The sequence below is a fragment of the Brienomyrus brachyistius genome, chromosome 4 (assembly GCF_023856365.1).
Source record: "Brienomyrus brachyistius isolate T26 chromosome 4, BBRACH_0.4, whole genome shotgun sequence".
Taxonomy (NCBI): Eukaryota; Metazoa; Chordata; class Actinopteri; order Osteoglossiformes; family Mormyridae; genus Brienomyrus; species Brienomyrus brachyistius.
This window is the reverse complement of record NC_064536.1, coordinates 6776469-6803252: the sequence shown is the minus strand read 5'-3', so window position 1 is coordinate 6803252 and position 26784 is coordinate 6776469. Positions and strand designations below refer to the sequence as shown.

General features: G+C 45.1%; 2 protein-coding genes across 2 annotated transcripts in view; both read right to left on the bottom strand.

The window, feature by feature from the left end:
* Nucleotides 1-417: 417 nt before the first annotated feature.
* On the bottom strand, nt 418-8756 carry LOC125740645 (annexin A13-like). The gene is made up of 11 exons (XM_049012097.1): nt 8635-8756; nt 7808-7883; nt 7260-7354; nt 6700-6870; nt 6373-6406; nt 5895-5974; nt 5683-5751; nt 2342-2443; nt 1989-2064; nt 1582-1694; nt 418-1499 (listed from the first exon to the last, which is right to left on the bottom strand). The coding sequence occupies exons 1-11, from the start codon at nt 8647-8649 to the stop codon at nt 1380-1382; spliced, it is 951 nt and encodes a 316-aa protein (XP_048868054.1). The 5' UTR covers nt 8650-8756; the 3' UTR covers nt 418-1379.
* A 2914-nt stretch (nt 8757-11670) lies between these two features.
* The window catches only part of gpr158b (G protein-coupled receptor 158b), a 40751-nt gene continuing 25637 nt past the window's right edge, over nt 11671-26784 (bottom strand). The window contains exons 6-11 of the mRNA XM_049012080.1: nt 22417-22526; nt 21670-21908; nt 20098-20236; nt 18102-18207; nt 17392-17538; nt 11671-17257 (exon numbers count right to left, since the gene is read on the bottom strand). Coding sequence (XP_048868037.1) covers nt 15422-17257; nt 17392-17538; nt 18102-18207; nt 20098-20236; nt 21670-21908; nt 22417-22526 — 2577 coding nt within the window. The 3' untranslated portion in view covers nt 11671-15421. The remainder of the gene's footprint in view (nt 17258-17391; nt 17539-18101; nt 18208-20097; nt 20237-21669; nt 21909-22416; nt 22527-26784) is intronic.

The window sequence follows — 26784 nt, the reverse complement described above, 5'->3', positions numbered from 1 at the left end:
GAAAATAACCTTTATTGTTGCAAAAGAAGGGAAAACCTAAATGTATTCCTATATTAAAAACCTCCACCCTCAAATAGCAATTTTAGACGCGTATTCACAAAAGTTAGCCATTGTTTTTTTTTCATGGGTCATGACTGAATGATACACGTGCTTCACATTTTTGCATATCAGACACATTCCTCGGATGCTGGGGGGGGGGGGGGGGGGGGGGTGAGGTTAGCACAGCCAAAACAATGACCAGAGCGTGTCGAGACTAAGATTATCAGGCGGCTGAGATATCGCGGTAATATGACTGTTTAAATAAGCAGAGTAATCGCAGTCTTATGTGTGTGTGCTGATAGATGTTATCGCCAAAGGAAGCTACATCGGTAATGGATCTGTCTGGATTATCAAAATACAGCACGCAACAACGTAAACTGATTTTATCAGGTTTTTATTTGTTCTGTTATATCCTTACATCTTTGGCTATACTTGGCGATACAGACTAAATCAGTCTGGCCCAATACATATGCTTGTTAACTCGCAATGCGCGCGCCTCCCTGCGGATTGCTCTCTCTCTCTCAGACTGGTGTAAGATTTCGGTTTAACTAGCAGCTTAGTAAAATTACACCTAGGTAATCAGACGTCTTGCATAAAAACAAATATTACAAGGAAAACCACATTAGAAAAGCCAGTGTTATGATCCCAGAAAACTGCAGCATAAAACACTGTAAAGAGGAATTACATAAAAAAACACAAGAAGTTAAATACCACAGTGCCTTAATGAAATATTTTATCATAGTTTCAAGAGCCTTAACAGTGTTCCCAATTGCATATATAATGTACACCGCTGCTACAGATTAATTACTTAGACTGAAATTAAATGGCACAAAGTTTAAAATCTGGTAGGAAATGTGTGCTGAGCTGCCTTTCGCAGCGTAGCACTATGTATGAAGATGAAGAGGTAAGAAAATGTCGTCGGCGTGAACGCAAACCCGTTCAGTTGTAGCTGCTAAATGACAGGCGATGTCGGCAGTGAAGAAATTGTTATCAGAGTGCTCCGTGCAACACCGTTAACTTGACATAACCTGGTGAAAATCTGGACGAGTGCCTTTAGTGACACATGCATGGTGTGCAGTTCTGTGACACTAAGGTTGTGTTACAACAGTGGTAGTCAGACAGGAAATAGAAAGTAATGGTAACGTTTTTTTAAAGGAGTTTTTGGACAGTAAGCTGAAATCTGGATTTCCAGGAATGGAAGAGGATTATTTGTTTAAAATTAAACATAACAGGGGGATTCTACTCCCACCCATGTGTGTTTTAAAGGTCTGTGCAGCACGTGCATTAGAAGTCAGAATCCTGGAGTTGGTTGCCACTAGAGGGCGCCACACTATCAGACTTCAATGGAGGATGGCTATGAGGAGCCGTTTGAAGTCACCGCTGCATTCCGATTCCAGAGCATCCTTCAGCGGCACGTCATATTTCTCCAGATACATGTCCTTGATGGTCTCCAGGTCAATCTAAGATTGGGTACAACCATTATAAATGCAACCACTACAAAGCAGAATTTCCTCACATTGTCAGATGAGGGGGTCACCAAACCTCGGAGCGGCCGACAATGATGCGGATGAGGGTGTCCTCGTCTGTGCCCGCCCCCTTCATGGCAGCGTTCAGGCGTCGAGCGAAGAACAGCTGCGGGCTCTTGGCACACCTCACTGTAGGGATTTCCCAGAAGTGTGGGGGGGGGGGGGTCAGTTAGGGGGTCATTGAGGGGGTCAGTGAAGGGGTTAGTGAGCAGGTTAGTACAGGGGGAGAGTCTCAGTGGGGTGGGGTCAGTGAGGGGGGTCAATCTCCAAAAAACAGCCCAACACTAACTTTCACACTCTCACTCATGGATTAATGGAGTGTAATAAATGCTTTCATCCAAAAAGTGTGCATCATTCTGGCAGGAAGGGGCGTGCTTGCCGAGGATCATGGGAAAATGAGATGTTGGCGTGACGTCAGGCTACCGAGAGTGAAATAGCAGTCCTTCAGGGTCCCGGATGCCTCCTTGTCGATGGCGTCCAGGATCTCTGTTCCCGAGAGCTACAGGGTAGACATGATACAGCTCGTGTTTCAGGAACGACGCAGACGACCGAGCATATAGGGGATAACTACAGCGTCACACCCAGAAATCAGCCGGGAAGAGTTTCCCAGCAGAAGTGACGGAGAACACACATGTCTGACGCATCCACAGTGTGCAACGACACCTTATATATCTCACGTCTTTGTTGCTGACGTATTTTTATCCAGAATCTATGGAACATTAAGTGAATAGAGTGCGAACACAGTGGTGAGCTACAAAGGATAAGCGGCAAAATACCGATTCGTATATCTTGAAAGTGGCCTGAAGCTGCAGGTAGTTCCTCTGCGACAGGATGTAGCTGAAGGTGGATTCATCCGTCCCAAAGTGACCTTCCCCAGCCTACAGAAAACACATATAACAAAGCTGGACATATGCGGACGGTTAACACCTGTGAGAATGACCTGTTAAAACAATGCAAATACAGTGGATTTCATTAACTTATATATGGTGTGACATGACGCTGCACCACAACCAGGAATTGTAAGCATTTTTATAAACATGAGCATAAATTGTCGCACTGGGTATTTTGAGTCCCCTGGCTTGCAGCGGAACGACTTTCAGAATCATGCATGACGGTATAAACCTTAAATTTCATCAAAGTGGAGGGCGAGGGGATTCCGATCTGCTGCATGGGACGGAAGGTTCTAGTACATCTTGCATAATTCAATAAATCTAAAGGCCATGGAGAGCCTTGCTAAGATGCTGACCTACTGAACAGGGGCTGTGCACCATTCAGAATTAAACTGAGAAATGACCCTGAAGTTTATGAACTTTATAATTCAGTTTATGAACTTGATTTGAATCTGAATCGAGGCTGAAAACAGAATACAGAATGGCAATTTAAGGAAGTAGAATTAAAATGGAACTGAATTCAAAGAAATCCATATATATATATATATATATATATATATATATATATATATATATATATATATATATATATATATATATATTAGTGCAGGTGCCGCTTCTAACATTACAGCTTAAAATTTCAGTATGAATTATACCTTTTAACATGCATCTTTGTTATGAAAATGTCATGTTGTTCAGAATGAAAGAATGCAACATTTTAAGTGCCACATATGGAATAAATTATTAATCTGCCATTTTGTGTACCATGGTAGATCTTCTCATAGGAGAAGTTGAGTGTCTCCCCCCAGAATTCAGTGGTGTATATAATAAGGGCAGTGCCCAACCAAAGACACTATCCGAACTGTATTCCAACATGGGAGGTCAAACTAATCCCTGATCTGTTTCCAGAACTTTATATGGTGCCACCTTATACCCAAGTAAACCATGCTTAGCAGAGGACGCCGACCCTTTGGCAATACTGGAAAGCAAACCTAACCAGGACTCCAGATTTGGCACAACGTCCCTGCACATACCTCGCCATCGCATTTTCCTCTGTGACTGTTGAGACAATACTCAGACCAGAATATTACGATCAAAATGGTACGTGAAACCTTTTTAAGATGTATCTGAATAAACGCAGCAATTCTGAAGAATGAGTGACGTGCGTTGGAGCACCACCCTGTCCATCTGAGAACCCACAGACATTCACACAAAAAGCCCAAACGGATAAATAGTTAAACGTGCAAAAACAATACATTTGTACCCATGGAAAATGGTCTACAGATGCATATTGATAAAATAGGCTAAAGGTTATACACAATGTTACAGTTATGCAAATATAAAGTAAACTCTACCCACTCGTACATATACAAGTTCAGCAGATATCAATATTATTACAGTTTGGTTTTTTTATTTAGTTTTTATTTTTATATTATTGACAATTTTCATATGAAATCCAGTTTAGTTTTATTTGGGCTTCGGTGTGTATTTATTAGCTTTTATTTTAAAGATGTATTTCTGTTTGTTTATATACCATTTATATTATGCATGTTTTTAGTTTCAGGTTAAGTTTTAGCTATTTTGTTTCTAGGGATGGGCTGGAAGTTGCAGAGCTATTTTATTCGTCTGATCTTTAGGAAATCCTGCATGAAAATACAATGCACTCAAAATATATTCAAAATACGCAAAACATGTTCCAGGTGTTGTTAATTAATGGTAATATAAAGGGCAACATACTGGATTATGTTTCCGCGAGTAATTTCCATCCATGCAAAAAATTAAATTAAATTTGCTAAATAGTAAAACACTAATGTAAAGTATTTGACATTAGTTATTATTATATTTCAGTTAGTTTTGGAAGTAATGTTTGTAGTTTTTGTATAGTTGTGATTTTTTTATTTCTGTATTTAATTTCAATTTATGAAACGTTTTAGTTTTGTGAATGATTCTAACTCTCTAGGGTTGCAAAAGAATTTTCAGTGGATCGTGGGGTTTCTAACTTTGCTAAATTAAATTACAGTCTTGGTTGTGTGTTTGTGTTGAATTTATTTGAATTTAAATGAATTAAATGCTTCTTACTGTCATTCCAAATCAAATTCCAATTCAGTATCCTGTCAGGTATGGCCAATTCAATTCAAATTCCAATTCAGTATCCTGTCGGGTGTGGCCAATTCAATTCAAATTCCAATTCAGTATCCTATCGGGTGTGGCCAATTCAATTCAAATTCCAATTCAGTATCCTGTCGGGTTTGGCCAATTCAATTCAAATTCCAATTCAGTATCCTGTCGGGTGTGGCCAATTCAATTCAAATCCCAATTCAGTATCCTGTCGGGTTTGGCCAATTCAATTCAAATTCCAATTCAGTATCCTGTCAGGTATGGCCAATTCAATTCAAATTCCAATTCAGTATCCTGTCGGGTGTGGCCAATTCAATTCAAATTCCAATTCAGTATCCTGTCGGGTTTGGCCAATTCAATTCAAATTCAGTATCCTGTCGGATGTGGCCAATTCAATTCAAATTCCAATTCAGTATCCTGTCAGGTATGGCCAATTCAATTCAAATTCCAATTCAGTATCCTGTCAGGTGTGGCCAATTCAATTCAAATTCAAATTCAGTATTCTGTCGGGTGTGGCCAATTCAATTCAAATTCCAATTCAGTATCCTGTCGGGTGTGGCCAATTCAATTCAAATTCCAATTCAGTATCCTATCGGGTGTGGCCAATTCAATTCAAATTCCAGTTCAGTATCCTGTCGGGTGTGGCCAATTCAATTCAAATCCCAATTCATGAATGGAATGGGACACAATTAATAAATTCTGAATTATGTACAACCCTGCTACTGAATGGGAGGATTTGTGGGGAGGGTCTCGAAAAAAAGTCTCATATGATAAGCTATTTTACTCAGATTATTGGTTGCCATTTCAAGTACTGAACAGGAACAACAGATGAAAATAAGCTCACAGAGCTAACTCTGGCTCATTTACAGTCTTTTGTTCTGTTGACCAATGAGCACTGTTCCAAACAAACAAATAAACAGACAACAATCCACCCACCCACCCATCCACGGTCATACAGTGCAGGGTCAATTGAGGCAGCTTCATGGACCATATGAAAGTGCAAAGGTCTGGCTACTCTGAGCCCCAGGCGTCTCTGCTGTGATTAATCTATGACGTGACGCGCACAAAGGTGCTGGAAAGGCCTCAGCTTCTGGCAGACGTGACCTCACCTCGAAAAGGGCCGTGGCATCCTGCTCCGCCAGCTCCTCATTGACCTCATAGCTTCCATCCCTGTTCGCCTGCCGGGCCGCACATGCCGGGAATTAATTCTCTTAATGGACTCTGCCAGAAATTTAAATTGGCTACTTCTTGGCACTCTCCAAGAAGGGAGATTAATGAGAAGACAAGAACGTCAGCGTAAAAGTGAGGATGCGGCCTCTACCTGCAGCAGGGCCATCAGCAGGTTCCTCACGTCCCCGCTGGTGTCCCCTTCGATGTCCGACTCCAGGTCACGCTCATGCACTGGGACGGCAGACAGGGTGACATGTGGGTGGGACTGACACAGACAGGTATAGAGGGGCGGGGCCATAGGGGCATTGGCCCCACCCCATCATTCACTAAATGAAAACATATCATTAGCTAATGACATGGCTCGCCCAGCTTTATGAATTATAGCCCCTCTTATGCCCTCCTCTTTAACAATTCATGGGATCGCCCCAGGTTTCACAGAAGATAAATGAGCATCCCGAACAGAAGTCAGATAAAAGGTGGGAAATACTGCGCTGAAAATGCTGGTTAAGAACCTGACTTTGAAACCTGTATTGTTTCATAAATATCATACTTAGCTGAGTATAACACTTACATGTAAAAATATGGCACCAAAATCACTTAGCATTCAGATTTATCAGCAGGGGACTTACCCTGGAAGTAAGCTTCCTTACAGCATAGAATATCCTGCCAGAAAAGATGGTGATGAGTACAGTGGTTCAAAATGTCAGGGCCGTGTTTTGGAGGGAGTTCCCACTTGTTAGAGCAGTGTTTCCCATTCCAGTCCTCGGGGACCCACAGTTGGTCCATGTTTTTGCTCCTTCCGAGCTCCGGGGGGTGCAAAAATGTGGACTGTCTTTGGGTTCCCGGAACCGGATTGGAAAGCACTGTGTTAGAACCATTTCTATCAATATCATGTGCCGATCTATTGTCTTATTAGGACGACAGGCACTTTCATGAATGCAATTAGAAGCTGATACCTGATTAGTGCTGGTGCACAGGATCTCAACCAGCACGTCTTCGTCTGTGCCAGCCCCTTTCATGGCCCTCCTCAGCTCCTTGGCGGCATAGACGTGAGGAGGGTCCAGCATGGCGATGATGGCCTTCTCAAAGCTGCCGGAGAGCTCCTTCTTCAGGACCTCCTCCAACTCCTGGAGCCATGGCGACAGGTCACAGGATCACTCCAATCCATTTCCAGCTCAAGCCAATCAGACACCAGTAGTGATGGACAAAATGACACTTCATGAACCATTGACTATATTTTTGACCCCACTAGATGGGGCTCTGTTCAAAGAAGGGAACAAAACATGCCCCAAAGCAAACCATGAGCACCATCTAGTGGGGTCAAAAAATACAACAAATGGTTCATGACATCCATCACTAGACACAAGTAATGCCACACCTGTGTCTCTGTGTGCATATATACAGTGTATAAATAATGGGCCATCTTTGATGCAACTTTTTTACATTGTATAATTTGTTTCGGATACAGGACAGTGTCATTAGTGATCCATGCAGTGAAGCACGTAAAATGACTCACATCGTCGTACTTGTCGAAATAAGCTTGTTTGATTTCCATTCGCTGAGCTGCAGAGCGGTTGGTCAGAATGTCGATTATGGAATCTTCGTCTGTCCCTAAAGATCAGAGGCACAGATTTCAGAAGCTGGAAAAAAAAGCCAGTTACCTAGATAAAAAGAAAGCAAAAGTGTGTAGCTTGCGGTATTAGCATAATAATTCCTATTGATATCAAAATCTCTTAATAAAAGTAAATATAAATACATACTGACCTACTCTACATTTGGTAAACTGCAGCCCCTAACCCCCAAGAGGTACCAAACTGTGTTCTCAAAGCCAGCTTATTAATTCATCAATTACACTTATCAAACAGATATTGGTTTTCATATAATCTGAAAATCGTAAGAGCACTGAAGAGCATTGAACCAAAGCAACACTGGTTTCATAGTGAACCGGAAAGGCTGACAGATTTATCATCAGTAAGATGGACGCACGTTACATCCCGCAGGGGCAATGCATCCGCAACCCCCCCCCCCCCCCCCCCCCCACAGAACCCTGAGCGTCAGACTTACCCAGACCCTTGCAGGCTTTGCGTATTGCTTTAATATCCGCGACCACGTCGAAATCGGGATATGGTACTACTGTTGGCTAGAATGTCGAGAGGAAGGAAGTGGTTTTGGTGAAATATGCATGGAGTATAAAATGTAAATATTAGAAATGTAATAAGCGCCCGTTAAAGGATCCAAGTACACCGGTTTAGTGCACGCTGGTATTTAAAAGGGCGGAAATGCCGACTCCCCGCACTGCAGTTTTATTTAGAGCCGAGATGCAGAATGGACGCTCTGTGCGCCGCCGCCTCCGCCCCGCCCGCACGCGCCGGCCGCCGTGCGCCACAATGCGGCGCTATTGATTCGGCTGGATTCCGGCAAGTTCCCTACGGGTGGGGCCGCTTTCCTCTCACTCATTGCATAATGTAAATTACTGTTCTTTAAATAATAACGAATAAATAAAAATAACAAGAATAATAATAATAATAATAATAATAATAATAATAATAATAATAATATAAAAACAAGATGACTGCAAGTATTGGAGGGTCATGAATTATATTATACTAGCCTATATAAGTCAGTTTTTGTACTATCACGCAGAAAACTTTTGAGAAAGAAAATGTGTTAGTTTGGCAATCTATCCGCTTCTTAATTTCACTTTAAAATAGCATGACATACTTCAAGGTGGCGCCGTACACTAACCGTGGCGGCCGATGTCGTCGGTGCAGATGACTGCGCATTTCTCATTGTAACGTTTATCTCATTGTAAGTTCGCTCACACAAACGTCGGATATAAATAACCGGCAGATTTGGGGAAAACCACCCCCAGGGGAGGGATCAGTACTCACCTGGACGTTGCCCATGTTGGCGTGCTGTCGGACAGACTGCGGCTTGGTATCGCTGCTCCCTTCAGCACTGGCCCGGGACACCAACCCAAGCCGCCCCGCCCAGCTCCGGGCCGCTTACGTCAACGTAGCCGCTGGGCGGCTCCCGGAGAGCATCTGCATCACGTTCCCAGTTATCTAGGTCTATAAATCCAGCCGGCACCATGGGCCATTTAATAAATGAATTCTTTACATAAGCACCTCGGTGTGTTTTGTGAAACATACACGTTGGGATTAATTGAACAAGCAGAGGATAAATCACCTAATGTGGTTTGCACCGCGGGCCAGATGGCGATGACCACCTTCATTTTGATGCCTGGAAATTAAACATGGCTTATAATACAGTCGCAGCCGACTGTCCTGCATTTCCCTTATTTCCACTTGGCAATCACTGCCCTCCTGGGAGGACACAGGCAGAGTCCGTCACTTATTTTATGAATGGACTGTTTACATCTGGATACGGACATTCACAGCTCAGGGCGGCTGTAATATAATGCCGGTGTTGATTTGCCAGCTTCTGGATACAGGATAATCACTGAGACTGTAAACTCGCTGTAGCAACATGATGCATGAGTTATTTATGGATTCGGCAAAAAAATAAAAAGAAGATTAAAACCGCGGCACACAGACGCGCTCATCTAGTCACACAAAAAAAAACGCGTCTTCGGAAAACCCAGGCAACATGCAAGTCTCCATAAGTAGCCCATTTACCCACTACCTTCATTGAGATTATTTTACAATTATGATTATTACACAATCATTCCTATATTTTACATGCTTTGATAGTAATCGTACTCTCGTGCACGCATTTTGAGAGTTACATTTATACGGATATATAAAATTACATTAAGCTGTAGGGGTAAACCTGACCTTTTAACAGCGTTTCCGCATGCAGACCAAAAGCACGCTGAATTATTTAAGACTGTCTCTGCCGTGGGGAGGTCTGCCTACTCAAATCGCAATAAATTACAGTCTTGAATGAGTACAAAAAAGAACCGTCTTTGCAACCAGAATGGAACCGTATCAGAGTTAAGTTTCAGCATTTGTACTGTAAAACATACGCGCTATGCATAGCCATTGGGGGGGGGGGGAATCAGGAATGCAGGATACAGGAAAAAAATCCAGAGGTAAACAAAAAGAAGCGATATACGCCATAACACCATCTACATTTTCGCCGTATTCTTTAGGGACATCTTTTCTGTGGGTGTTATCATGGAAGTTCCATCCCACGCAGTCATGTTCCACCACCCGATGCCTTTACATTTTCCTTGTGTTTTTGCCTTGTGCCCACAGGATGGCAGCATTGGCAACCCAGCCGTTTCACCACATATTATCATCCACATCCTTTTCAATAAACCAAAGCGGCAGTGGGTCTGTGCCTACTGTAATAATCGCTCCCCAGGCAGTAACAGACCTAACGTTTATGTGGCCATCTAGTGAAAATACGGTTTTTATTATAAGTTGTTACTATTAGGCAGAATACGGGTTAACCGTGGTGCTGTGGCAAGAGATAACCAGGCCTGAGCTTACGGATAACCCTCTTAATGAAACCCAACAGAGCACCATTAATCTTAGTGAATATCGGGGCTATTTAGACGGCTGGGTAAGAGAGGGAAAAGGCCGTAGGTGGGTGGGTGGGATGGTTTAATTTGCAGACTGCATACATGTGTATTTTCTGGGGTTAGCTCCCGAAGTTACTGTCCCCACTGTGTGGGCTACGCCATACCTCTCGTTGATTATTCCTACTCTACACCTTGAGTCTAAGCTGCGCACAGATGTTCAGGTGACGTATCAACGGAGTTGGGTAATTCAGGTCCAGAGAATAAAAGTCCAGACCGGGATTTTGTTTCAACCAACCAGTTGAACGTTCAGTGACTGTGACTCTTTATGCTCAACTGGCTGGTTGAAACAAAATTGTTGGTTGATACTCTGCGTATCAATAGAGAAGTCTTTGGTCAAAGAGACTCAAACAGATGCAATGTCGGTCCTGACACACTACATGGTCTTTGAATCATATCTTGCCATCAAAGCCTTGAATATTTACTTCTTCATGTTCTCCAGTGCAGAGGTTTATAGTTTAGGTCCAGAAAGTAAAAATCCAGACCAAAATTTTGTCTCAACCAACCACTTGAGTATAAAGAGTCACAGTCACCTAGGACTCAACTGATTGGCTGAAACAACATCTTGGTGTGGATTTTTACTTTCTGTACCTGAGCTATCCACCTATGCCATTGCATGACCTCAGCCCTGTAGTTGAAAGTCAAGGGTTGAAGTTAATGCAACTCTTTCTCTGAATGTCCCTTCTCTTTGACACTTTCCTCCTCCCAAGGATATTTGCTGTTTTGTTTTAATGACTCAGGTCCCAGATGGAGTTCTGATGGATCTCTGTGGGTGGCTGAGAGTCTGGACTGCATTTATTTGTACGGGAGGCTGGCCTTAGTTTCCACGTACAGGTCAAAGTATTATGCAGAACAAATGTTAAATGCTCCAGTATTATTTTTCAATTTACTTGACAAAAGACTTGCATCTTTTTTTTGAATCAGAACAAATTAGATTTCATGTTGTCAGTGGAAAGGAATTAATGAATGTAAGTCAGCCAGTGGAAGTTTAAATGCTTTTAAAACATTCATACTATTTATAGACGACCACGAAAAAAAACTTGACGGTAAGTTTCTCAGGAGCTTGAATGTACCTTAAAGTTGCATCACCCTTATTGTTATTCAGGGAGCAGTAATATTTACATCCGCCACATAATCCATGCAATCTGTGACCCAAAACTGCTTGTATCTCCAGCTGTCCCTTCTCGCTCATCTCGAGGTCTGATTCAAGATTCAACCTCCAGAGATTCAATTTGTTGAAATATACGTCAGATATCTGTTATCGGCTAACTGTGGGGAATTTCGTTCCTCAGATATGACGACACTCTGTAGGTAGATTCGAAGAGAATGAAAAGGGAATTTATTACACGAAGGAAGAAAATGGCTCAATGGATCTGGTCGCTCGGTTTTATAGAAATATTTATTGCATGGAGGGAGTTAAATTTGCATGCTATCACAATATGACACAATTCTACCAAATAATTCCATGTGGATGCATTAGCCCGTCATAGAGTATTATCATAACAAGCATCAGATACCGTTGTTAAGGTACAGTTTCACTATACAATTTATAACAGTCCAAATACCAAAGTTCCAGAAGGGCAGTGATACATTAGTCCTGCTAGTTGTTGCCATGCAGAAGGTAACGGAAACCGCTATAAGCATCGTGTGACATCGCCCATGTCGATGGGCACAGCGGGAGCTAAAAATCGGAAAAACAGTGGAAAATCGGCACAGCAGAGTCCAAAAAGGAGAGCATAAAGAAAGACGGGAACCACGCCAGCTCTGTGCGTTAACAGTCAGTGAGAGACCAGAGATTGCAGCTTTGTGTCAGTTCAAATGGTTTTTTGGGGGTTAAAAATACATCTTAAAATGTGGCCTAATCCAACAGTGGCATAAGCTTCTCATAATGGGCCCCAGTGCAAGATTTTGGGGGGGGGCGGTTCTCAGTTTTGGACACATGTCCATGCAACCAAACACTCTGACCTTTAATGGTTATATCTTACAGATGTACAAAATCAACCATAAGCTTTAACTTCATATTCAAAGAATCGTAACTCCGTGTCACAAAGTGTCATCCTGTGTGATGAGCAGTGGCATGAGGTTGACCCCAAACCATCCGAGATGTGTTTGAAGTGTACGCCCAGCACCCCGTGGTCAGTTACTGCCCTCTGCGGGCTTTTCATGCGCTTTGATTCCCATTGGCTGCCTACAGCCAATCACGGCAGAGGGTCTCAGCATGTGACACTCCCAATATGCTGGTCTCTTACATACCGTATACTGCCAGCGCTGGGGGGCTAAGCGTGAGTCAGAATGAGGTGATGCCATGCAGGGTTGTAAACTGTGCGAGGCGGCATGCAGGTGACTGATTGTCTCCCTCTCAAAGGTAACCATGGGATACGGTTGCTGGGGGCCGCCTGGAATCAGGCTGGCATCGCACGGAGCGAAACGAATCACGGCAGCGCAATCCGCGGCCAAGCAGTCGGATACAGTGGAAGTTGGCATCCACGTGTCACAGGCGCTATTCAAAGATGCCCCCCACCCACCCAAGATGGAACACGTGTGCTGGCTGCTTGATGACGTACATCAGGTTTGAGTCACCGATGTTAAGACACGGTGCACCATGCCCTCGAGCCGGCGCAATTCCATTTTCATTAACGTCACGTACAGTGATGTGCTTTCAAATCAGAGTGCCCGTGTGCTATACAGTTATGGAGCATCAGGCGGCAGCAGGGGGCGTGAGACCTTGAAGGTCATCGCTTTAGCCAAACAGGTTTCATGTCATGCTGTTCTGTGTTAACTTTCAAAACGGAACCTTAGAAATAGGCAGTGAAAACACAGCACATCTGTTCATCTGTCTGCACACAGGCCGGCAAATTAATTAGGCTAGTATGCTATTCATCCATAGATCCATCCATCCATCCGTCCATCCGTTCATCCATAAATCAATCCATCCATCCATCAGTCCATCCATTCATCCATAAATCAATCCATCCATCCATTCATCCATCCATCCATTTTAGGGTTTCCAGAGGAGGCTAGAGCTTATCACGGTGGGGTGATACCCTGCACAGGATGCTAGTCCATAACAAAGTACATATAATATAGTCACACTTGACAGGCAAGTAAGAGATGCTAGTTAGCCTAAGTGCATGTCTGTGGACTGTGGAAGGAAACTGATTGCCTGTAAGAAAGCTGCCCAAAATGTAAGCTGCACACAACCACAAAGCAGAGACAGGATTCAGAACCTCAAGCCTAGAGGACGTGGGGTGATGATGGCGCTCACTGCACCATCCCAGTATAGTACGAGATCTCTGTTCTGTGTTTTCAATAAATGAACAGATGTTTTGATTCTCCTGCAAAATCTTAACTAGTAAACAAGGTAAAAGCTGGACAAGTTCCGTATTTGAAACATCATCTATCAATATTATTTATGTGAAATAAAAAACAAACACAGAGGGTTATGCACCCGCTTCATTTTCAGAAGAATGTAACAAAGACCATAGAATTTATTCTAATGCGAAGCAACATCAAAGCACAACTAGAGGACCAGTATTGGTTCAAATAGAAATATTACATTAGTTACAACAATATATGTAATATTTTTAAAGCTTCATGTTATATTTTTAATGCAACATTCCATGGACATGAATAGTTCTGATACTTTTTGAAATGTTGTTTTTGTTGTTGTTTTGTTACATTGAAATATTTTTTTTTATACTGCAGATAAACCACTCTGAACACGGGGGGGGGGGGGGTTAATCATCCTCAGGGCTGCCGCTGAAAATTCCGGGCCCCATAAAAGCACTTGATACTGGGCCCCCAACTCAAACCACTCCAATTATTATTTTCTGAATTTTTTAGGGCCCCTGTCACTCAGGGAATCGTCCTAATTTCCCCCCCTTCACAGCGCCCCTGACCATCCTTAAGCACCTTACACGACAGCTCATCTGATGCATGGTCACAGCAAGAGGTGAGGGTAAACAATGGATGAGATTTCAGACCAATACAGGGTCATTCGGAAACATCTCAACCGCCTGACTTTGGAAAGTGGAAGAAAGAACGGAATAGCCAGGATAAAGAGACTGAAACATGGGGTGAGCATGCAAAATCCATGCAAGCAGAGTGGGGTGAAAGTCACAGCCATGGCCCTAAAGCCCCCTCTACCTGGGCAACCAATAAACCAACTAATAAGCGCACAGAGAACCAAGAGTCAGCATCTCCAGAGGGAGGTACAACAACAACCCCGGCAGGGATCGAATCTGACAGGATGTTTCCTTAATATTCATTCACGATACTTGCGTCTTCTCCAGACCTCAGCTACGCACGTGCTCTTCAGACACAAATGACCTAAAAGACCACTACATCATGCTTAAAAAAACGATGAACGAAGAGCCCGTTTGAGAGGCCTTCAGTCAAACTGAGCTTTTTGTCTCATGGTGAAAGATTTGAGTGGAATGGAGTGATGGAACAGTAATCTGCAATAACCTGCCACAAGACTATCCATTGAATATTCTGACAGTTACTTCACCAGATTTATTTTTCCAAATGAGAGGTATTAGTATGTACAATTTTATGTTGCTTCCAGTTTATTGCGCATTTGTGTTCCACACTGTCCCTGTCACACATTTGGTTGTGAAACAGAATTGCACAATGATGGGTGAAAACTCTTGGTTTTGTGTCATATCTCTCTTGATCGCTGTCTTGGTCGCGCCACCGAAAATCTCTTGTCCAACTGATCCAAAGGATGCAATGTGTGGCTTGCAATGTGAGTTTCCCACAATCCATTAACTCAAGAGACGCGATGGCTGCACCGCGAAGAGTCCGGGCGTTGACAATGTGCACTAGGTGTGATGAGTCAAGATTTTCTACCACGCATATAAAGTGACTGAGTTGCATAATTATCAGAATACATCGTTACAATTCAGCACAGACGGAGTACGAATTTGGAATGCATCTTGGTACACAATTTTCTCCATTCTCTTTGATAAAAATTTGAGGAAAGAACAAAGACAAAACTGGAAAAAGGCAACATGTGCAAAATCCCCTCTTTTTTCATCACCATAAGTTCAGTAAAAATGAGAGGGTTTGGTATTGTGTATAGAAAAAGTACATTGAGATCTCAATACAGAGAAGTCTCTTCCTTTTGAGTGTCATGCATTTTTCTCTGATAGTGTGTCATCGAAGTCCCATGGGCACACGTCGTCCACCTTGGTGCCATCTGCTGCCACCGGTTTAGAGTGCAGAGTATTTTGTTTCCCGGTGGAAGGGCTGTGGTCCACGTCTTTATCATAGAATGTGTCCTCGAAGTCCCATGGGCAAAAGTCACTCCTGCTCTTAGCAGAAGTCTGCCCATTTGTGGAGCTTCTCCGCCTCTCGGACACTGGTGAGTCGCGGGTGCATTCCACGTCCGAGACGCAGCCTCCCCCCACTTTCGACTGGCTGATGCGACGTTTCTCTGTAGACCTGCTGGAGGAACCTTTATCCTTGCTCTTGGACCTGCGTTTCTCATCATCCTTGTCTTTTGATTTCTCCTTGTCCCTCTCTGAAGCTTTGGAGGAAGGTGTCCCTTTTCTTTTCGAATGCGAGTCCTTCCCCTTCGAGATTTGAGGTGGACTGGGAGCCTTTTCGGAATCAGGGGATGGAGGACCGTCAAAGTCCCAGGGGCAGATGTCAGCTCTCATAGTGGATGATTGCAAAAGGCTTCCAGTGGATTTGGAGTGATCTGAATGGAGGGTCTTTCCTTTTCCTTCTGTTGGGGTGACACTTTTTTTGCGCCTGATTATATCTGGAGATCTTGCGGCCTCAGCTTTAGCCCGTGACTCTTCAAAATCCCAGGAGCACACATCTGCACTTTGAGGGGCACTCCCAGTGAGGCTAAGTGGAGCGAGAGGCTTTATCCCCTTCCTCAGCCCACGGCTCTCAATGACCTCCTCCCTGGAAGTCGCTGCTGACTTCTCTGGCGTCTTCTGGCTGGAACGTTTGCTGTTTGAGGGGGACTGATCCACAACTTTCAACTTTTGATGCAGTTTCCCCTTGGTTCCACTCCCATGGATGGTAGTTGTCTCATCTGGAGCAATGGACACATGCTTCTGGACTTTGTTTTCAGAGGGAGTTGGAAGGTCCTCCACTTCCCAAGGGCAGACTTCGGAAAGGTCATACAGCTCCTTAGACCTTCCCGACTCAGAGCAAATGGACGGCTGGCTCCCACTAACCGGGTGCTTCATGATGCCGATCTTATTGGCAGTCTGGCGGTACTCCACCGACTGACTGATGATCATTTTGGGGTAGCACTCCGCTGATTCATTTATCTCCGATAGCACCTTGTTGTCTTTGTTCTTGTTTACGCCTTTCTTCCCGCCATCCTCTGTGGTCTGTGTTTTTCCTGTGAGCCCGAGAGTTTTTTCCTTGGCACTTGTGATGACGCTCAGGGATTTCTGTAGCATGGACGTCCTGAGATGCACAGGCTTCTTGTCCAGTGTCAGGTTATGTGCACTGGCAGATTTACATACCAGGGGTACCGATTCTGTAGACTCACCCTCGGCCTTCTCTGGAGACTTCTTCCCCAGCTTCTTGCCCATCAGTGTATCCAACAGTGAGTTCTCCATGGTGGAAACCTCCATTTGGTCATTGGCAGAGCTGTTTAGCTCTTCGTTCTGCTCCCGGACGTGGTCGTAACTATGTGACTTCTTAAGGGAGAAGACTTTGTTTTTCAGTGAGTCTTCCTTGGACTTGCTGGAGTGGGAGGGGTCAAAGGGGTTTCGCCTGAGCGTACAGAAGCTGTTCCTGTTACTCCCATGATCCCCCGGGTCTTTCTCATCCCGGCTGCACTGCCGACTCATGGTCTCCGGAATCTCCGTGATGCGCCTCATGAGGGAGCGACCGAGTCCCTTCTTGGAACTTCTCTTCTTCTGCAGATGTGGGTTGTTGGCCAACATCTTCTTTCTCTTGTAGATCTCAAGCTGAGCGTATAGCTTCTTCAGCTCCTCCTAATTCACAGCAGTACATATCAAACGAAGAATAAAACACCGCCGCTTAGTGACTCGCCGGTTTAGAGAAGTTGGACAGCTCAAGTTCATGATGTTGTGTGAAGTGCGGTGAAATAAGCACGCCCTGCACATACCCGTATGTCCTCGGGATCCAGGCTGTGCTCGCTCCATGCCGACGTGATGCTGCTGTTGAGGTAGGACCCGGACCGGCCCATGTCCAGCTCGTCCTCGTAGGCCTCTGTGGCGATGTCGTCCCTCGTGTGGGTGCCTGCGAACAGGAACTGGAAGGGCGGATCGAAGGGTTTTAATCCACTGCCATTATTTTAAGACAACGTTTACCCCCATTAAGTCGATGGCAAGTGTGTCTGCCCAGGGCACCGAAAGTAATTACATTTCTCTGGGTGATTAATTGTGATGTGGTGGCAGTGGACAGAACACCATAAATGAGAGAGTGGGTAGAACACAATGGCTCACATGGCTACCGCTTCTGTAAACTTCTTACTGAGTTACACATCTTGGTCAGGCCATGAATCCTGAGAGGTGTTTTTTAAACCCACCCTCCCCGCCCCCTGCCCTGGCCCACTAACCATGCCGGATTTCAGTCCAGCGGAGCTCTTAATTAATTAGGCTCGATCGAGCCGTTGATTGAGCGACCTGCACGATTAAAATCCTGTTAAACCAAGATTAAAGACTCTCCTTAATATCCCAATCATGTCAAATTAAATTACTGTTAGCAACAACGTTGTTAGGGCTCAAATCGGGAGGGTTGTTCAGTCTGGCCGTTGGGTAGCTCTGCCGCTGAGTACTGAACCTGTCATGTAGAGCTTTTTTATTTTGGAGTTACCTTGGGTACAAGTAGCAGTCCCAGGGTCACGGTCACAGTCAGCTGCGTGTGAGTGAAGAAAAGCATCAGCATCCAGTCTGGGTGCAGCCCCGGCGCCAACATAAACCTGCAGACAGAGACCCGATTAGACTGGGGGGTGGGGGCCCTGTTGGCATCTTCAGCTACTAGTCAAAGTGGGTTCATCTGAGGTCGGACATCTATGGGCTGGGTGTGACGGCTCGGAATCACAGTGTCAGCACGGCGCTGTGGTTTTAATGAAGTTACGCCCTTTTTACGGTACCCGTGGTGAGCGAACTACCGCGCGGCGCCAGGCTGACGGACCATATCAGGTTCACATGTGAACCGTTTAGCTATAATGAGCCCCTTACTGAGCAAGGGGATGAGAAAATGCAAATGAGTTGAAAATAACAAGTCTGAATATGAAGTTCTGGGATGTTCCCTGTATAGAGCTGCACTGCTGTAAAATCACAAGCATTTAAAGTTGTAGCATTAGCTTAATAGGACAAGGACCACAGCAGTATTCATAATTACATTTTTTTGGGGGTTTCCTGGTGAAGCATGAAAGGTTTTTCTACAAGCAATTAAGCTTGGCGTTTCCATGAATAAGGCCAGCAGGAAAACAGCCCCTTCTGAAAGTGCTTATGCAAGGTATACGAGGACACAGAGGAGTGAGTTAACGCTTTCCTCCATTATAGCTCTTATCAGCTGGGATGGTTTGTTAGCGGCACTGTTAATATCAAAGCAACCTGCTGTTCTAGTGACAAACGGTGCCTAAGTGCAGGACAGCAAAGCATGAAGGTACGTAATTAAACCACATGGCACTACTAACAGGACAAAGGTACTTCACTCAGTGACCCAGCAGTAGTTTATCACTACTCAAACCATGCATTTGCATGGGGCCCCTGAGGTCTGGGGGGCCCCCTGTTGGTCACAAACAATCATTACACTGGGGGCCCCAAAGCGATTTTTTTTTCAGTGAGGTCCCAGAAACACCAAACTGCCCCTGATGGCACCACAACTGTGTGTGGAAATGAGATCCAGAGATCAAAAACTGTTGGCTGGATTCTTCTGCTCTGGGTTCGGCCAGCAGTTGCCTACGGGACTGAGGTCCCAGCACGGTCCTCAGGTGTGTTAGAGTGAGAAGGGCCATACGGAGAGACGGGCAGATGGTAGGGAATATGCTGGAAGAGACGTGTGCCAGTGTTTCCCATTGGCTTGGTGCGTGGAGTGGGAGATGTGGAACAGGATTGGACAGTCCAGAAGCAATGCTGCCGTTTTGCTTTGAGGTTCACAGATGGCAACTTTTAGAACTTTCTAAGCAGCTCTGAGAAACTTGCTCTCCGTCGAATTTGAATGATTCAGTCAGAGGGTGAAAGTGCCTTGGATCTCTTCTAGTGTAAACTGTGGCAGCCTCATTACACAGCTGTTTGATGTAGCAGGGAAACCAATTATGCTGTTACGATGTTATGAGTCGGGGAGGCGTTTTACACTGTGAATATGACAATGCGGCAATGCCATTACAGTCACTTTCGGGCTGAAGGATGAAGAAGCTCACTTCAGGATGTACAGTTCAAAGGTGAGACACGAGTCAGAGGGCAGAGATTGCTGGCACAATGAGGCTTGTACCCATATCTTAGAAAAGAGTTGTGCCTTCAGTTTTTTGTTTAATTTTTTTTAACCAAAGCTTAGAATTAAGTCAAATTATCTCTCTCTCCCTCCACCCTATTGTCCTCAAGAAAAATGGGGTCAGTTTCTGTGGCAACTGATAGTGTTGAGTCTTTTATTTAATGCCCATCTCTCTCTACGGGCTGACACACAGGCCATGTCAAGCTGCCATCTTTACTGTTACTCTTATTTACCATTACTGTTACCACAGAAAATATGTAATATACGAGCATACATATTGAATTTAAAAAAGGTCTGTATTCATTTATGTTCTTCGTTCATTCTTTCCTGAGGCCAAAAGAACTTAAAGGGCAATTCTTAAGAGGCTTACCGGATGACGTGGAATATTCCGGAGACGGTGAGCTCGTTGTAGATGGCTACGGCCATGTAGCGCGGCTCGTGGAAGGCGGAGGGAACAGTCCGAACGGCGTAGCAGAGATAGACACCCCAAAGCAGGAAGACCAGCTCGGCTGTTCAGGGGGAAAACAGACAGAGGACAGGTTTGCAATAAGCGCTCCTTCCATTTCAACTGGGAAGTCAGAATTTCAACTGGAATAGCCCCTGAAGTCAGACTTGCGACCTGGAAATCCGGAGGAACTTCTACAACGCTGATCTCAGAATTCAAGATGGCTGCTCCCTCCATCAACAGAAGCGACAGCTTTAGTTAAATACTGTTAATTAGCACTTGTGCTTCATTAAATTGGTTGTGCACCCAGTACTGTCCAACTTGTATCTGTGGACATGTTGCTACTGTGTTTGTATGAGCAAAATACCGTGTAATCCATCGTTCTCAACTGGTATTGCTAATAATGGTTAACAATGAACCTGGCTAGAACTGGTATTGCTAAATGGTTTTCCAACTTGTTGTCCTGGAGCAGGGTTAACTCAGGTGTGACATCATCCCCAGCTCCCATTTCCGACCTCCGAAGTAAATGAATGCAGCATATGGTCCTTTTCATCTTGCGCTCATACATTCCCACAAGCTGGTATCTTATCGACTTCCTGGAGCATTTCAGTACCTGGCTGAATGAGCAGATGCGGTTCCGTTCGGCGCTCACTGTAAACTATTTCAGCCTTGTGTAATAACTGCTCCAGTTTGGCTCACAGCACCTAAGAATCTGTCCCGGGGGGGGGGTGTGTGTGGGGGCAGATCCTTCTTGCACACATTCACAAACAGCTCAGGCAGAGCTGCATGCGGCTCTTCCCACTGACTCCCATTGTACTTGTGCTGATTTTACATTTTCTTGTTATAATGTTTGTTATTGTCTTGAGGTTTCCGTAACATTCACTTTGAAGGTTAAACATCAGGCACCGAGCCTCCGCTGACGCCTCCTCTGGAACCCCCCCCCCCACAGGAGCCCCCTCTGTAGCCCCCTCTGGAGCACTCTCTGGAACCCCCTCTGGAACCCCCTCTGAAGCCCTTTCTGGAACCCTCTCTGAAGCCCCATCTAGAGCCCCCTCTGAATCCCCCTTTCAAACCTTCTCTGGAGCCTGTTCTGGAGCCCCCTCTGAATCCCCCTTTTGAACCCTCTCTGAAGCCCCCCCTGGAGCCCCCCCCCCCATCTCTGCCTGGCTTTGACACCATCATTTACCATTTGCTCTGAGACGGAGCTGCCTGCTCTGTTTAGACACCACACCGTCTGCCGGCTCATGAGAAATCCCCCTGCTCACTTCTGCTGCGTCCTTCAAGTCACTGAACGCTTTTATAACTGCCTCTGGTGCAGTCAGCATGTTGGGTTACACCACTGCAAATCAAGCATTTTTCTTTTTGACAGTCGGGCTCTGCGGACAGCGTGTTCCTGCGAACACCGAAAGTTGAATGGAGACTCCGACGTCCAACAAGATCGACAAAACTTTTCCGGAACATTCTATCACTGCCGCGGGGAAGACGGCGACAACCCACCAACGGCCATCATGTAGTCCCAGCGGTCCAGCAGGCACAGGCTGAACTGCTGGCCATCAGGCGTCAGGCCCACGTCGATCAAGGACCGGCCCCGGTCCATGTTCTGGAAGGCGGCCAGGGTCCAGGCCACCAGGAACCAGCACACGACGAGCAGGATGATCCCCAGCAAGCGAAGGACCCTCCAGCTGGTCATGTAGGGGATCCTCTGGGCGGTCCGTGACAGGAACACCTTCAGAACCCTGCGGCACCCCGAACGTAACAACGTTAGGCTAGAGCCATGGCCAGAACATTTAGGTCACAAGACAAGATCTTTAAATATCAATCTCAGCTGTGCCCAGAATATTTATGTTAAAACAGCCATCCCGCTTGGTTATGAATTCCAGCTGACGTTTATTCTTCTTAGTAATATTGCACCTCATGATTTTTTTAAGATGCTCTCACTCATTTACAAAGGATGATAGCTAGCGATTGTTATAAATGTTCAGTACGCGTGACCCTTTTCCATATATCACATAAACAACCCGATCTGTAATAGGATCCACCATTCTGGGCTTGATAGAAAGGTTTTATTCCGCTTCGAGAATTATTATTCAATAATTAAGGCAGAAGCTTTTGTAATCATTCTCTGAGCTCACGCTTAATTGAGTCTCCTGGGGATTACTGCTGCCTCCAATGTACGATGTTTATGACGAAAATTCCCACTAGCCGACTCCCCTCCAACCTGCAGACAGATGCATGGAGACGTACCGGTACAATTTGAGAATCACGGTTCCGTAAACGGTAGCGAATCCCAGAAGTCGAGCCCATCTCAGGAGAACGCAGAGGAAAATGCTCGGCTGGAAGTACAATATCATCACCTAAAAATAAAAAAACAACATTACGTTAAAGTATTCCTAATCCAGACAAATGTCCCTGACCCTGTCTGTCATTCTTTAAGACGTCAGCTGTAAAAAAACTGTGAATTGTGACTTGCTTCCTGGAAAAATTCGGTACGAAAAAGTTGACTCTCTTTTGTGTTACGCCTATGGAGGCTGGTGTTTCCCAGTAATGATCTTCTGCAGTGGAATCCAGAATATGCTATCTGCAAAGTGTTTGGTGTTCGATCCCAGGAAACACCTCTAGAGACAATAACATGCTGCTGAAGTTTGTCCTGAAGACAAAGACAGATAAACAGATGGAACAGATCCGGGGGGTGTCTAGTCGTTCGGATTGGCCGATCTTGGCGAAGAGTTCCGGGAATGAAGGAGGAAGGGGATGTTGTTCCTGGGAGAGCGACTTCCAGATGCCGGCCGCCGTGACCGATCCTTCCCTCGATCGATAAGCAGCTGGGCCCGGGTCCAAGAGAGGATGCAGGCTGTCACTTAGACGGAGGGGTGTTATGGAGGACAGACAGCCTGTTAAATGTGCCTTTAATTAATCCTGGGGAAAGAGACACTCGTAACGACCATTTTTCTCCCTCTTCCTCCTGACTGGAGACCATTAAAGAAAATTCCAGAGCAGCAAAGTTTTCTGCTAGTCCTAATAATTCATTTGGAGCACATGAACAACTGGTGATGTTCATTGATGTGAGGCCCACGGGGTAATTAATTTCCCAATTCGCTTCCCTAGAAACGGATACGATGCAGGTTCAGGGCTGGGATGGGACCCCTGGCCATCACGCGGAACCCAAAATGAACGGAGTTTAGGGAAAACAATCTAGTAGATCCCCACAGTTACAGTGAGAGCATGCAAACTCCACACACACACATACACACCCACACGCACTCAGAGCCAGGATAGGAATTCAGCGCCATGTGGGTGTGTGATGTCACAATGCTGCCCTATTTACTTCATGTCAGCGTTTATCCAAGGTGATGCCAGAAGCCACCAGCCATACTCACAGGTATCCCCCCACCAAAGCACTAAAGGTCATTTTGATAAATAATGTCGAGCTCCGAATAATTCTCCAGATGTGGACAGAGGCGCGAGATAACCTGGACCCAACCAATAATACGCCCAACGAATCAATGGATAATGTAAAAAAAAGTCTTTACGTTAAGGTCCCCTTTTTGTGACATATTGATGTATGTGTCAAAACGTATTGTTAAATCATAACAGTTCATGAAGTGCTGTTTTGTTATCGGAAATTGATGCAGACCTCTTACCAAAAAAATGTGAGAACCCCTGGCATAGAGGCAGGGCCCCTGAACAGTGTCTAGCTGTGTTACACAATGAGCTTCCTGCCCAACTACAACCACACAACTACAAAGAAACTATGAGAAAAGCAAAAATTAAACCGGTACCAGGGCTCATGGTTCCCTGGACTCACAACCCTAAAGGACAAGCAGGCGATGCAAACGCTGTCCATTCAGAAGTATTAATCACACCTGCTCACACCTGCTCAGCGTATGTTCCAATCAAGCTTTATACCGGTCATTCTGCTGAGAGAATTTTTTTTTTGTATGTTTTTCCTGAGAACATACCAACCATAATTAAACGGAGGTTGCCTATATTTCTATATTTGCATATTATTATTGTATTTTTTTCTTGTCTTTGAATCATCATGCCTCCAGACGCATCCTGCATTTCAAAATGCGGACATGGCGTGGGACAGCATGTCATGTGATCCTTGTGGGTGGAGACACCAGTCCTGAGATCGTGTGACAGCTTCTTACGCACACCTCGGTGCTCTCCAGGTTCCCGCCCATCTCCTCCCCCAGACCCTTTCCTCTCTCTCTCCTCCTCCTTTAACCATCTTCAGTGATTTGTCGTTTTCGTCTTCCCAGGTTGGTGTCCACGGCCCCTCAAACAACATTACATAAAAATGACCATTTTTACCAAAAATTGAGAGTATTCAAATAATAAAGTGTTTTTTTCCAAGTAGGCATCTGTGTGCAGAAGAAATTGATTTTCTCCTTTTGCTTTTGCGGTGCATTTGAGAATGACCTCATCGCATCCGTCACTCCCGCGGGCCCCTTCGCGGTAGCAGAGGTCCGGAAAGTTAGCCTTCTGCCACGTCCGTCCCCAGCCGCTAGCCTGTGCGTTGTACCGCTCTGTCACAGCACCAAGGCGCCGTTAATGAGTCCGTCTGCTTCCGGGCCTTTCCCGGCGTCTCTTCCAGAACCCCAGACCAAACCCCGGGAGACGGCAGCATCTCGCAGGCCAGGCCGACAGCCATGGGATGAAATCATCACTACGAGGTGTCCGGTACGCAATTAGTATGTTCCGGGCCTGTAGAGCTCAGCAGAGCAGAACGCTCATGACACACGGCTGGCACGGAGTCGGGCGGGTGTCGAACGCTAATTAGCATATCCTCTGCTGGCTAACGGCTCATAAAAACAGGCCTAACGTTTTTTGTTTTTTTTCCTGCGTTCTCTCTGTGAGCTTAGCAGTGCGGCGATGAAACAAAGGGAGCGCGTGACGAGAGAACCTGTTATCGAATGCGGTGGCTGAGAAAATTAATTGCGCGACGAGGGATTGCAAAAATCGATGTGTGGTCACAACCTCACGTAAACGGCACCAAATGTTTTTAAAAAAAATCGTAATATTAAAACCCAGTGCTTATCATCCTCCTACGCGGTGACTGTTTGCCTGGCCTTACATAATTGAGGGGTATTCTGCCTCCAATCACTATATACTCACATTTCGAGGGTTTGAGGATGAATATCTACTCCAGCAGAACTCTGATGACTAATTTATAACTAAAGGACGCGGCAGGACCCTACGTAGGAATCTGCAAAACACTCCCGCGGTGGCATTTGGAAGGAAAGAGAGAGGAGCCATCAATCTGTGAACACAGCTCAACTGGAAACTGTGTTTTGCTAGTCTGTGGGAATTATGTAGAAGTTATTTGATGCGTAACATGCAAATATGCTGCAGTGTGGCCCACAAACGTCACTTACGAACAGAAGGGCAGGGGGCCTGGTAGTCATGGGCTTGGATGTCTGACTGGAACGTTGCAGTTATCAATCCGAACCTTAATGTAAACCTGTAATCAAACGTTGTAAGGCCTAGAAAAGCCTTTGGCCAGCAAACTTATTTTAAGGCGCTTCAGGATCAGGTTAGTGAAGTCCTGTGCTTCTGATTCCGCTGAGGTTTCATCTCGACTGCGGGTGAAGATCAGCCGTCCAGGTGTTGAAAGAACAGAACATTCACTCTCCAGGGCTGGAGACTCGTACATTTTTTAGGAGTTTACTGGCGAAGCATGAGGCTGCACCGAAGTCGGGATCTAAAAGACGTGTGAATCATGGTTGACCCCCCACACAGGAATGCAATGACTGCAAATCTCAGCTGACCGCATAAAACCACTCAGTCCAGGGCTGCAAGTCAAAGCGACATTCAACCAAGGTCATAATTTTGGTTCCGTTCAATGGAATAGTAGGTTTCCTTTCTGACTGAAGACTGACAGCCTGTCCGAGGGGACTCAAGCAGAACCCGCCTTGTCATCATTACGCCTGTCTGCCTCTGCCTAGAAGCTGATGTTGCATGAAGCGTGTCAGGAATTTGAATGCGATAGTATGGCAAGGTTTCCATTTTCCCAGGCTTACAGCATTTAATTCGATCCAGTGCAGCTTCTGAATTCATGTAAGCTTTTTTTTTTTAAAAAAAAAAAAAAAAAAACATACGCGAGGCTGTGAATAGAACAGATTTCACTGGAAGAGGAGACCAGTGTAGATTCTGAATTCACCAATCAAAAGCATGTAAGGTTAAAAAAATACAAAACATATTGTCACTGTCCAATGAAAACCATGTTTGTCCAGTATTTGACCTTCGTGACTTTTAAATATAGATGGAATACACCCACTCTCTGTTAGTCTGTAAAGTAGTTTCTGAGAAAATGCTTTATTTCATGGTCCTGAAGTAATGGATTTGTGGAGATATGCGTTTTTCATTGGACAGCGATGTGACACGAGCCTGTGAAACGAAGAGTCTTCATTGGGTGAGGAGACCAGTGCAGAATCTGAGTTCACCAATCAAAAGCACGTATGGTTAAATAAGTAAACATCTGTGAGCCGGTAAAGAGGAGAGGAATCATCGGACAATGAGATCAGTGTAGCTTCTCCGTATAGAAGCCTTGTAATTTAACACTACTAGGGCATCAACAATGTGTCGAATGACTTATTAGTGCACATGCAG

Coding starts and splice junctions, on each gene's coding strand:
- LOC125740645 (XM_049012097.1), bottom strand. Junction 2,444..5,682: donor ATGCCACGGCCCTTTTCGAG/GTGAGGTCACGT, acceptor TGTTTTCTGTAG/GCTGGGGAAGGTCACTTTGG. Junction 2,065..2,341: donor CTTTCAAGATATACGAATCG/GTATTTTGCCGC, acceptor TCTACCCTGTAG/CTCTCGGGAACAGAGATCCT.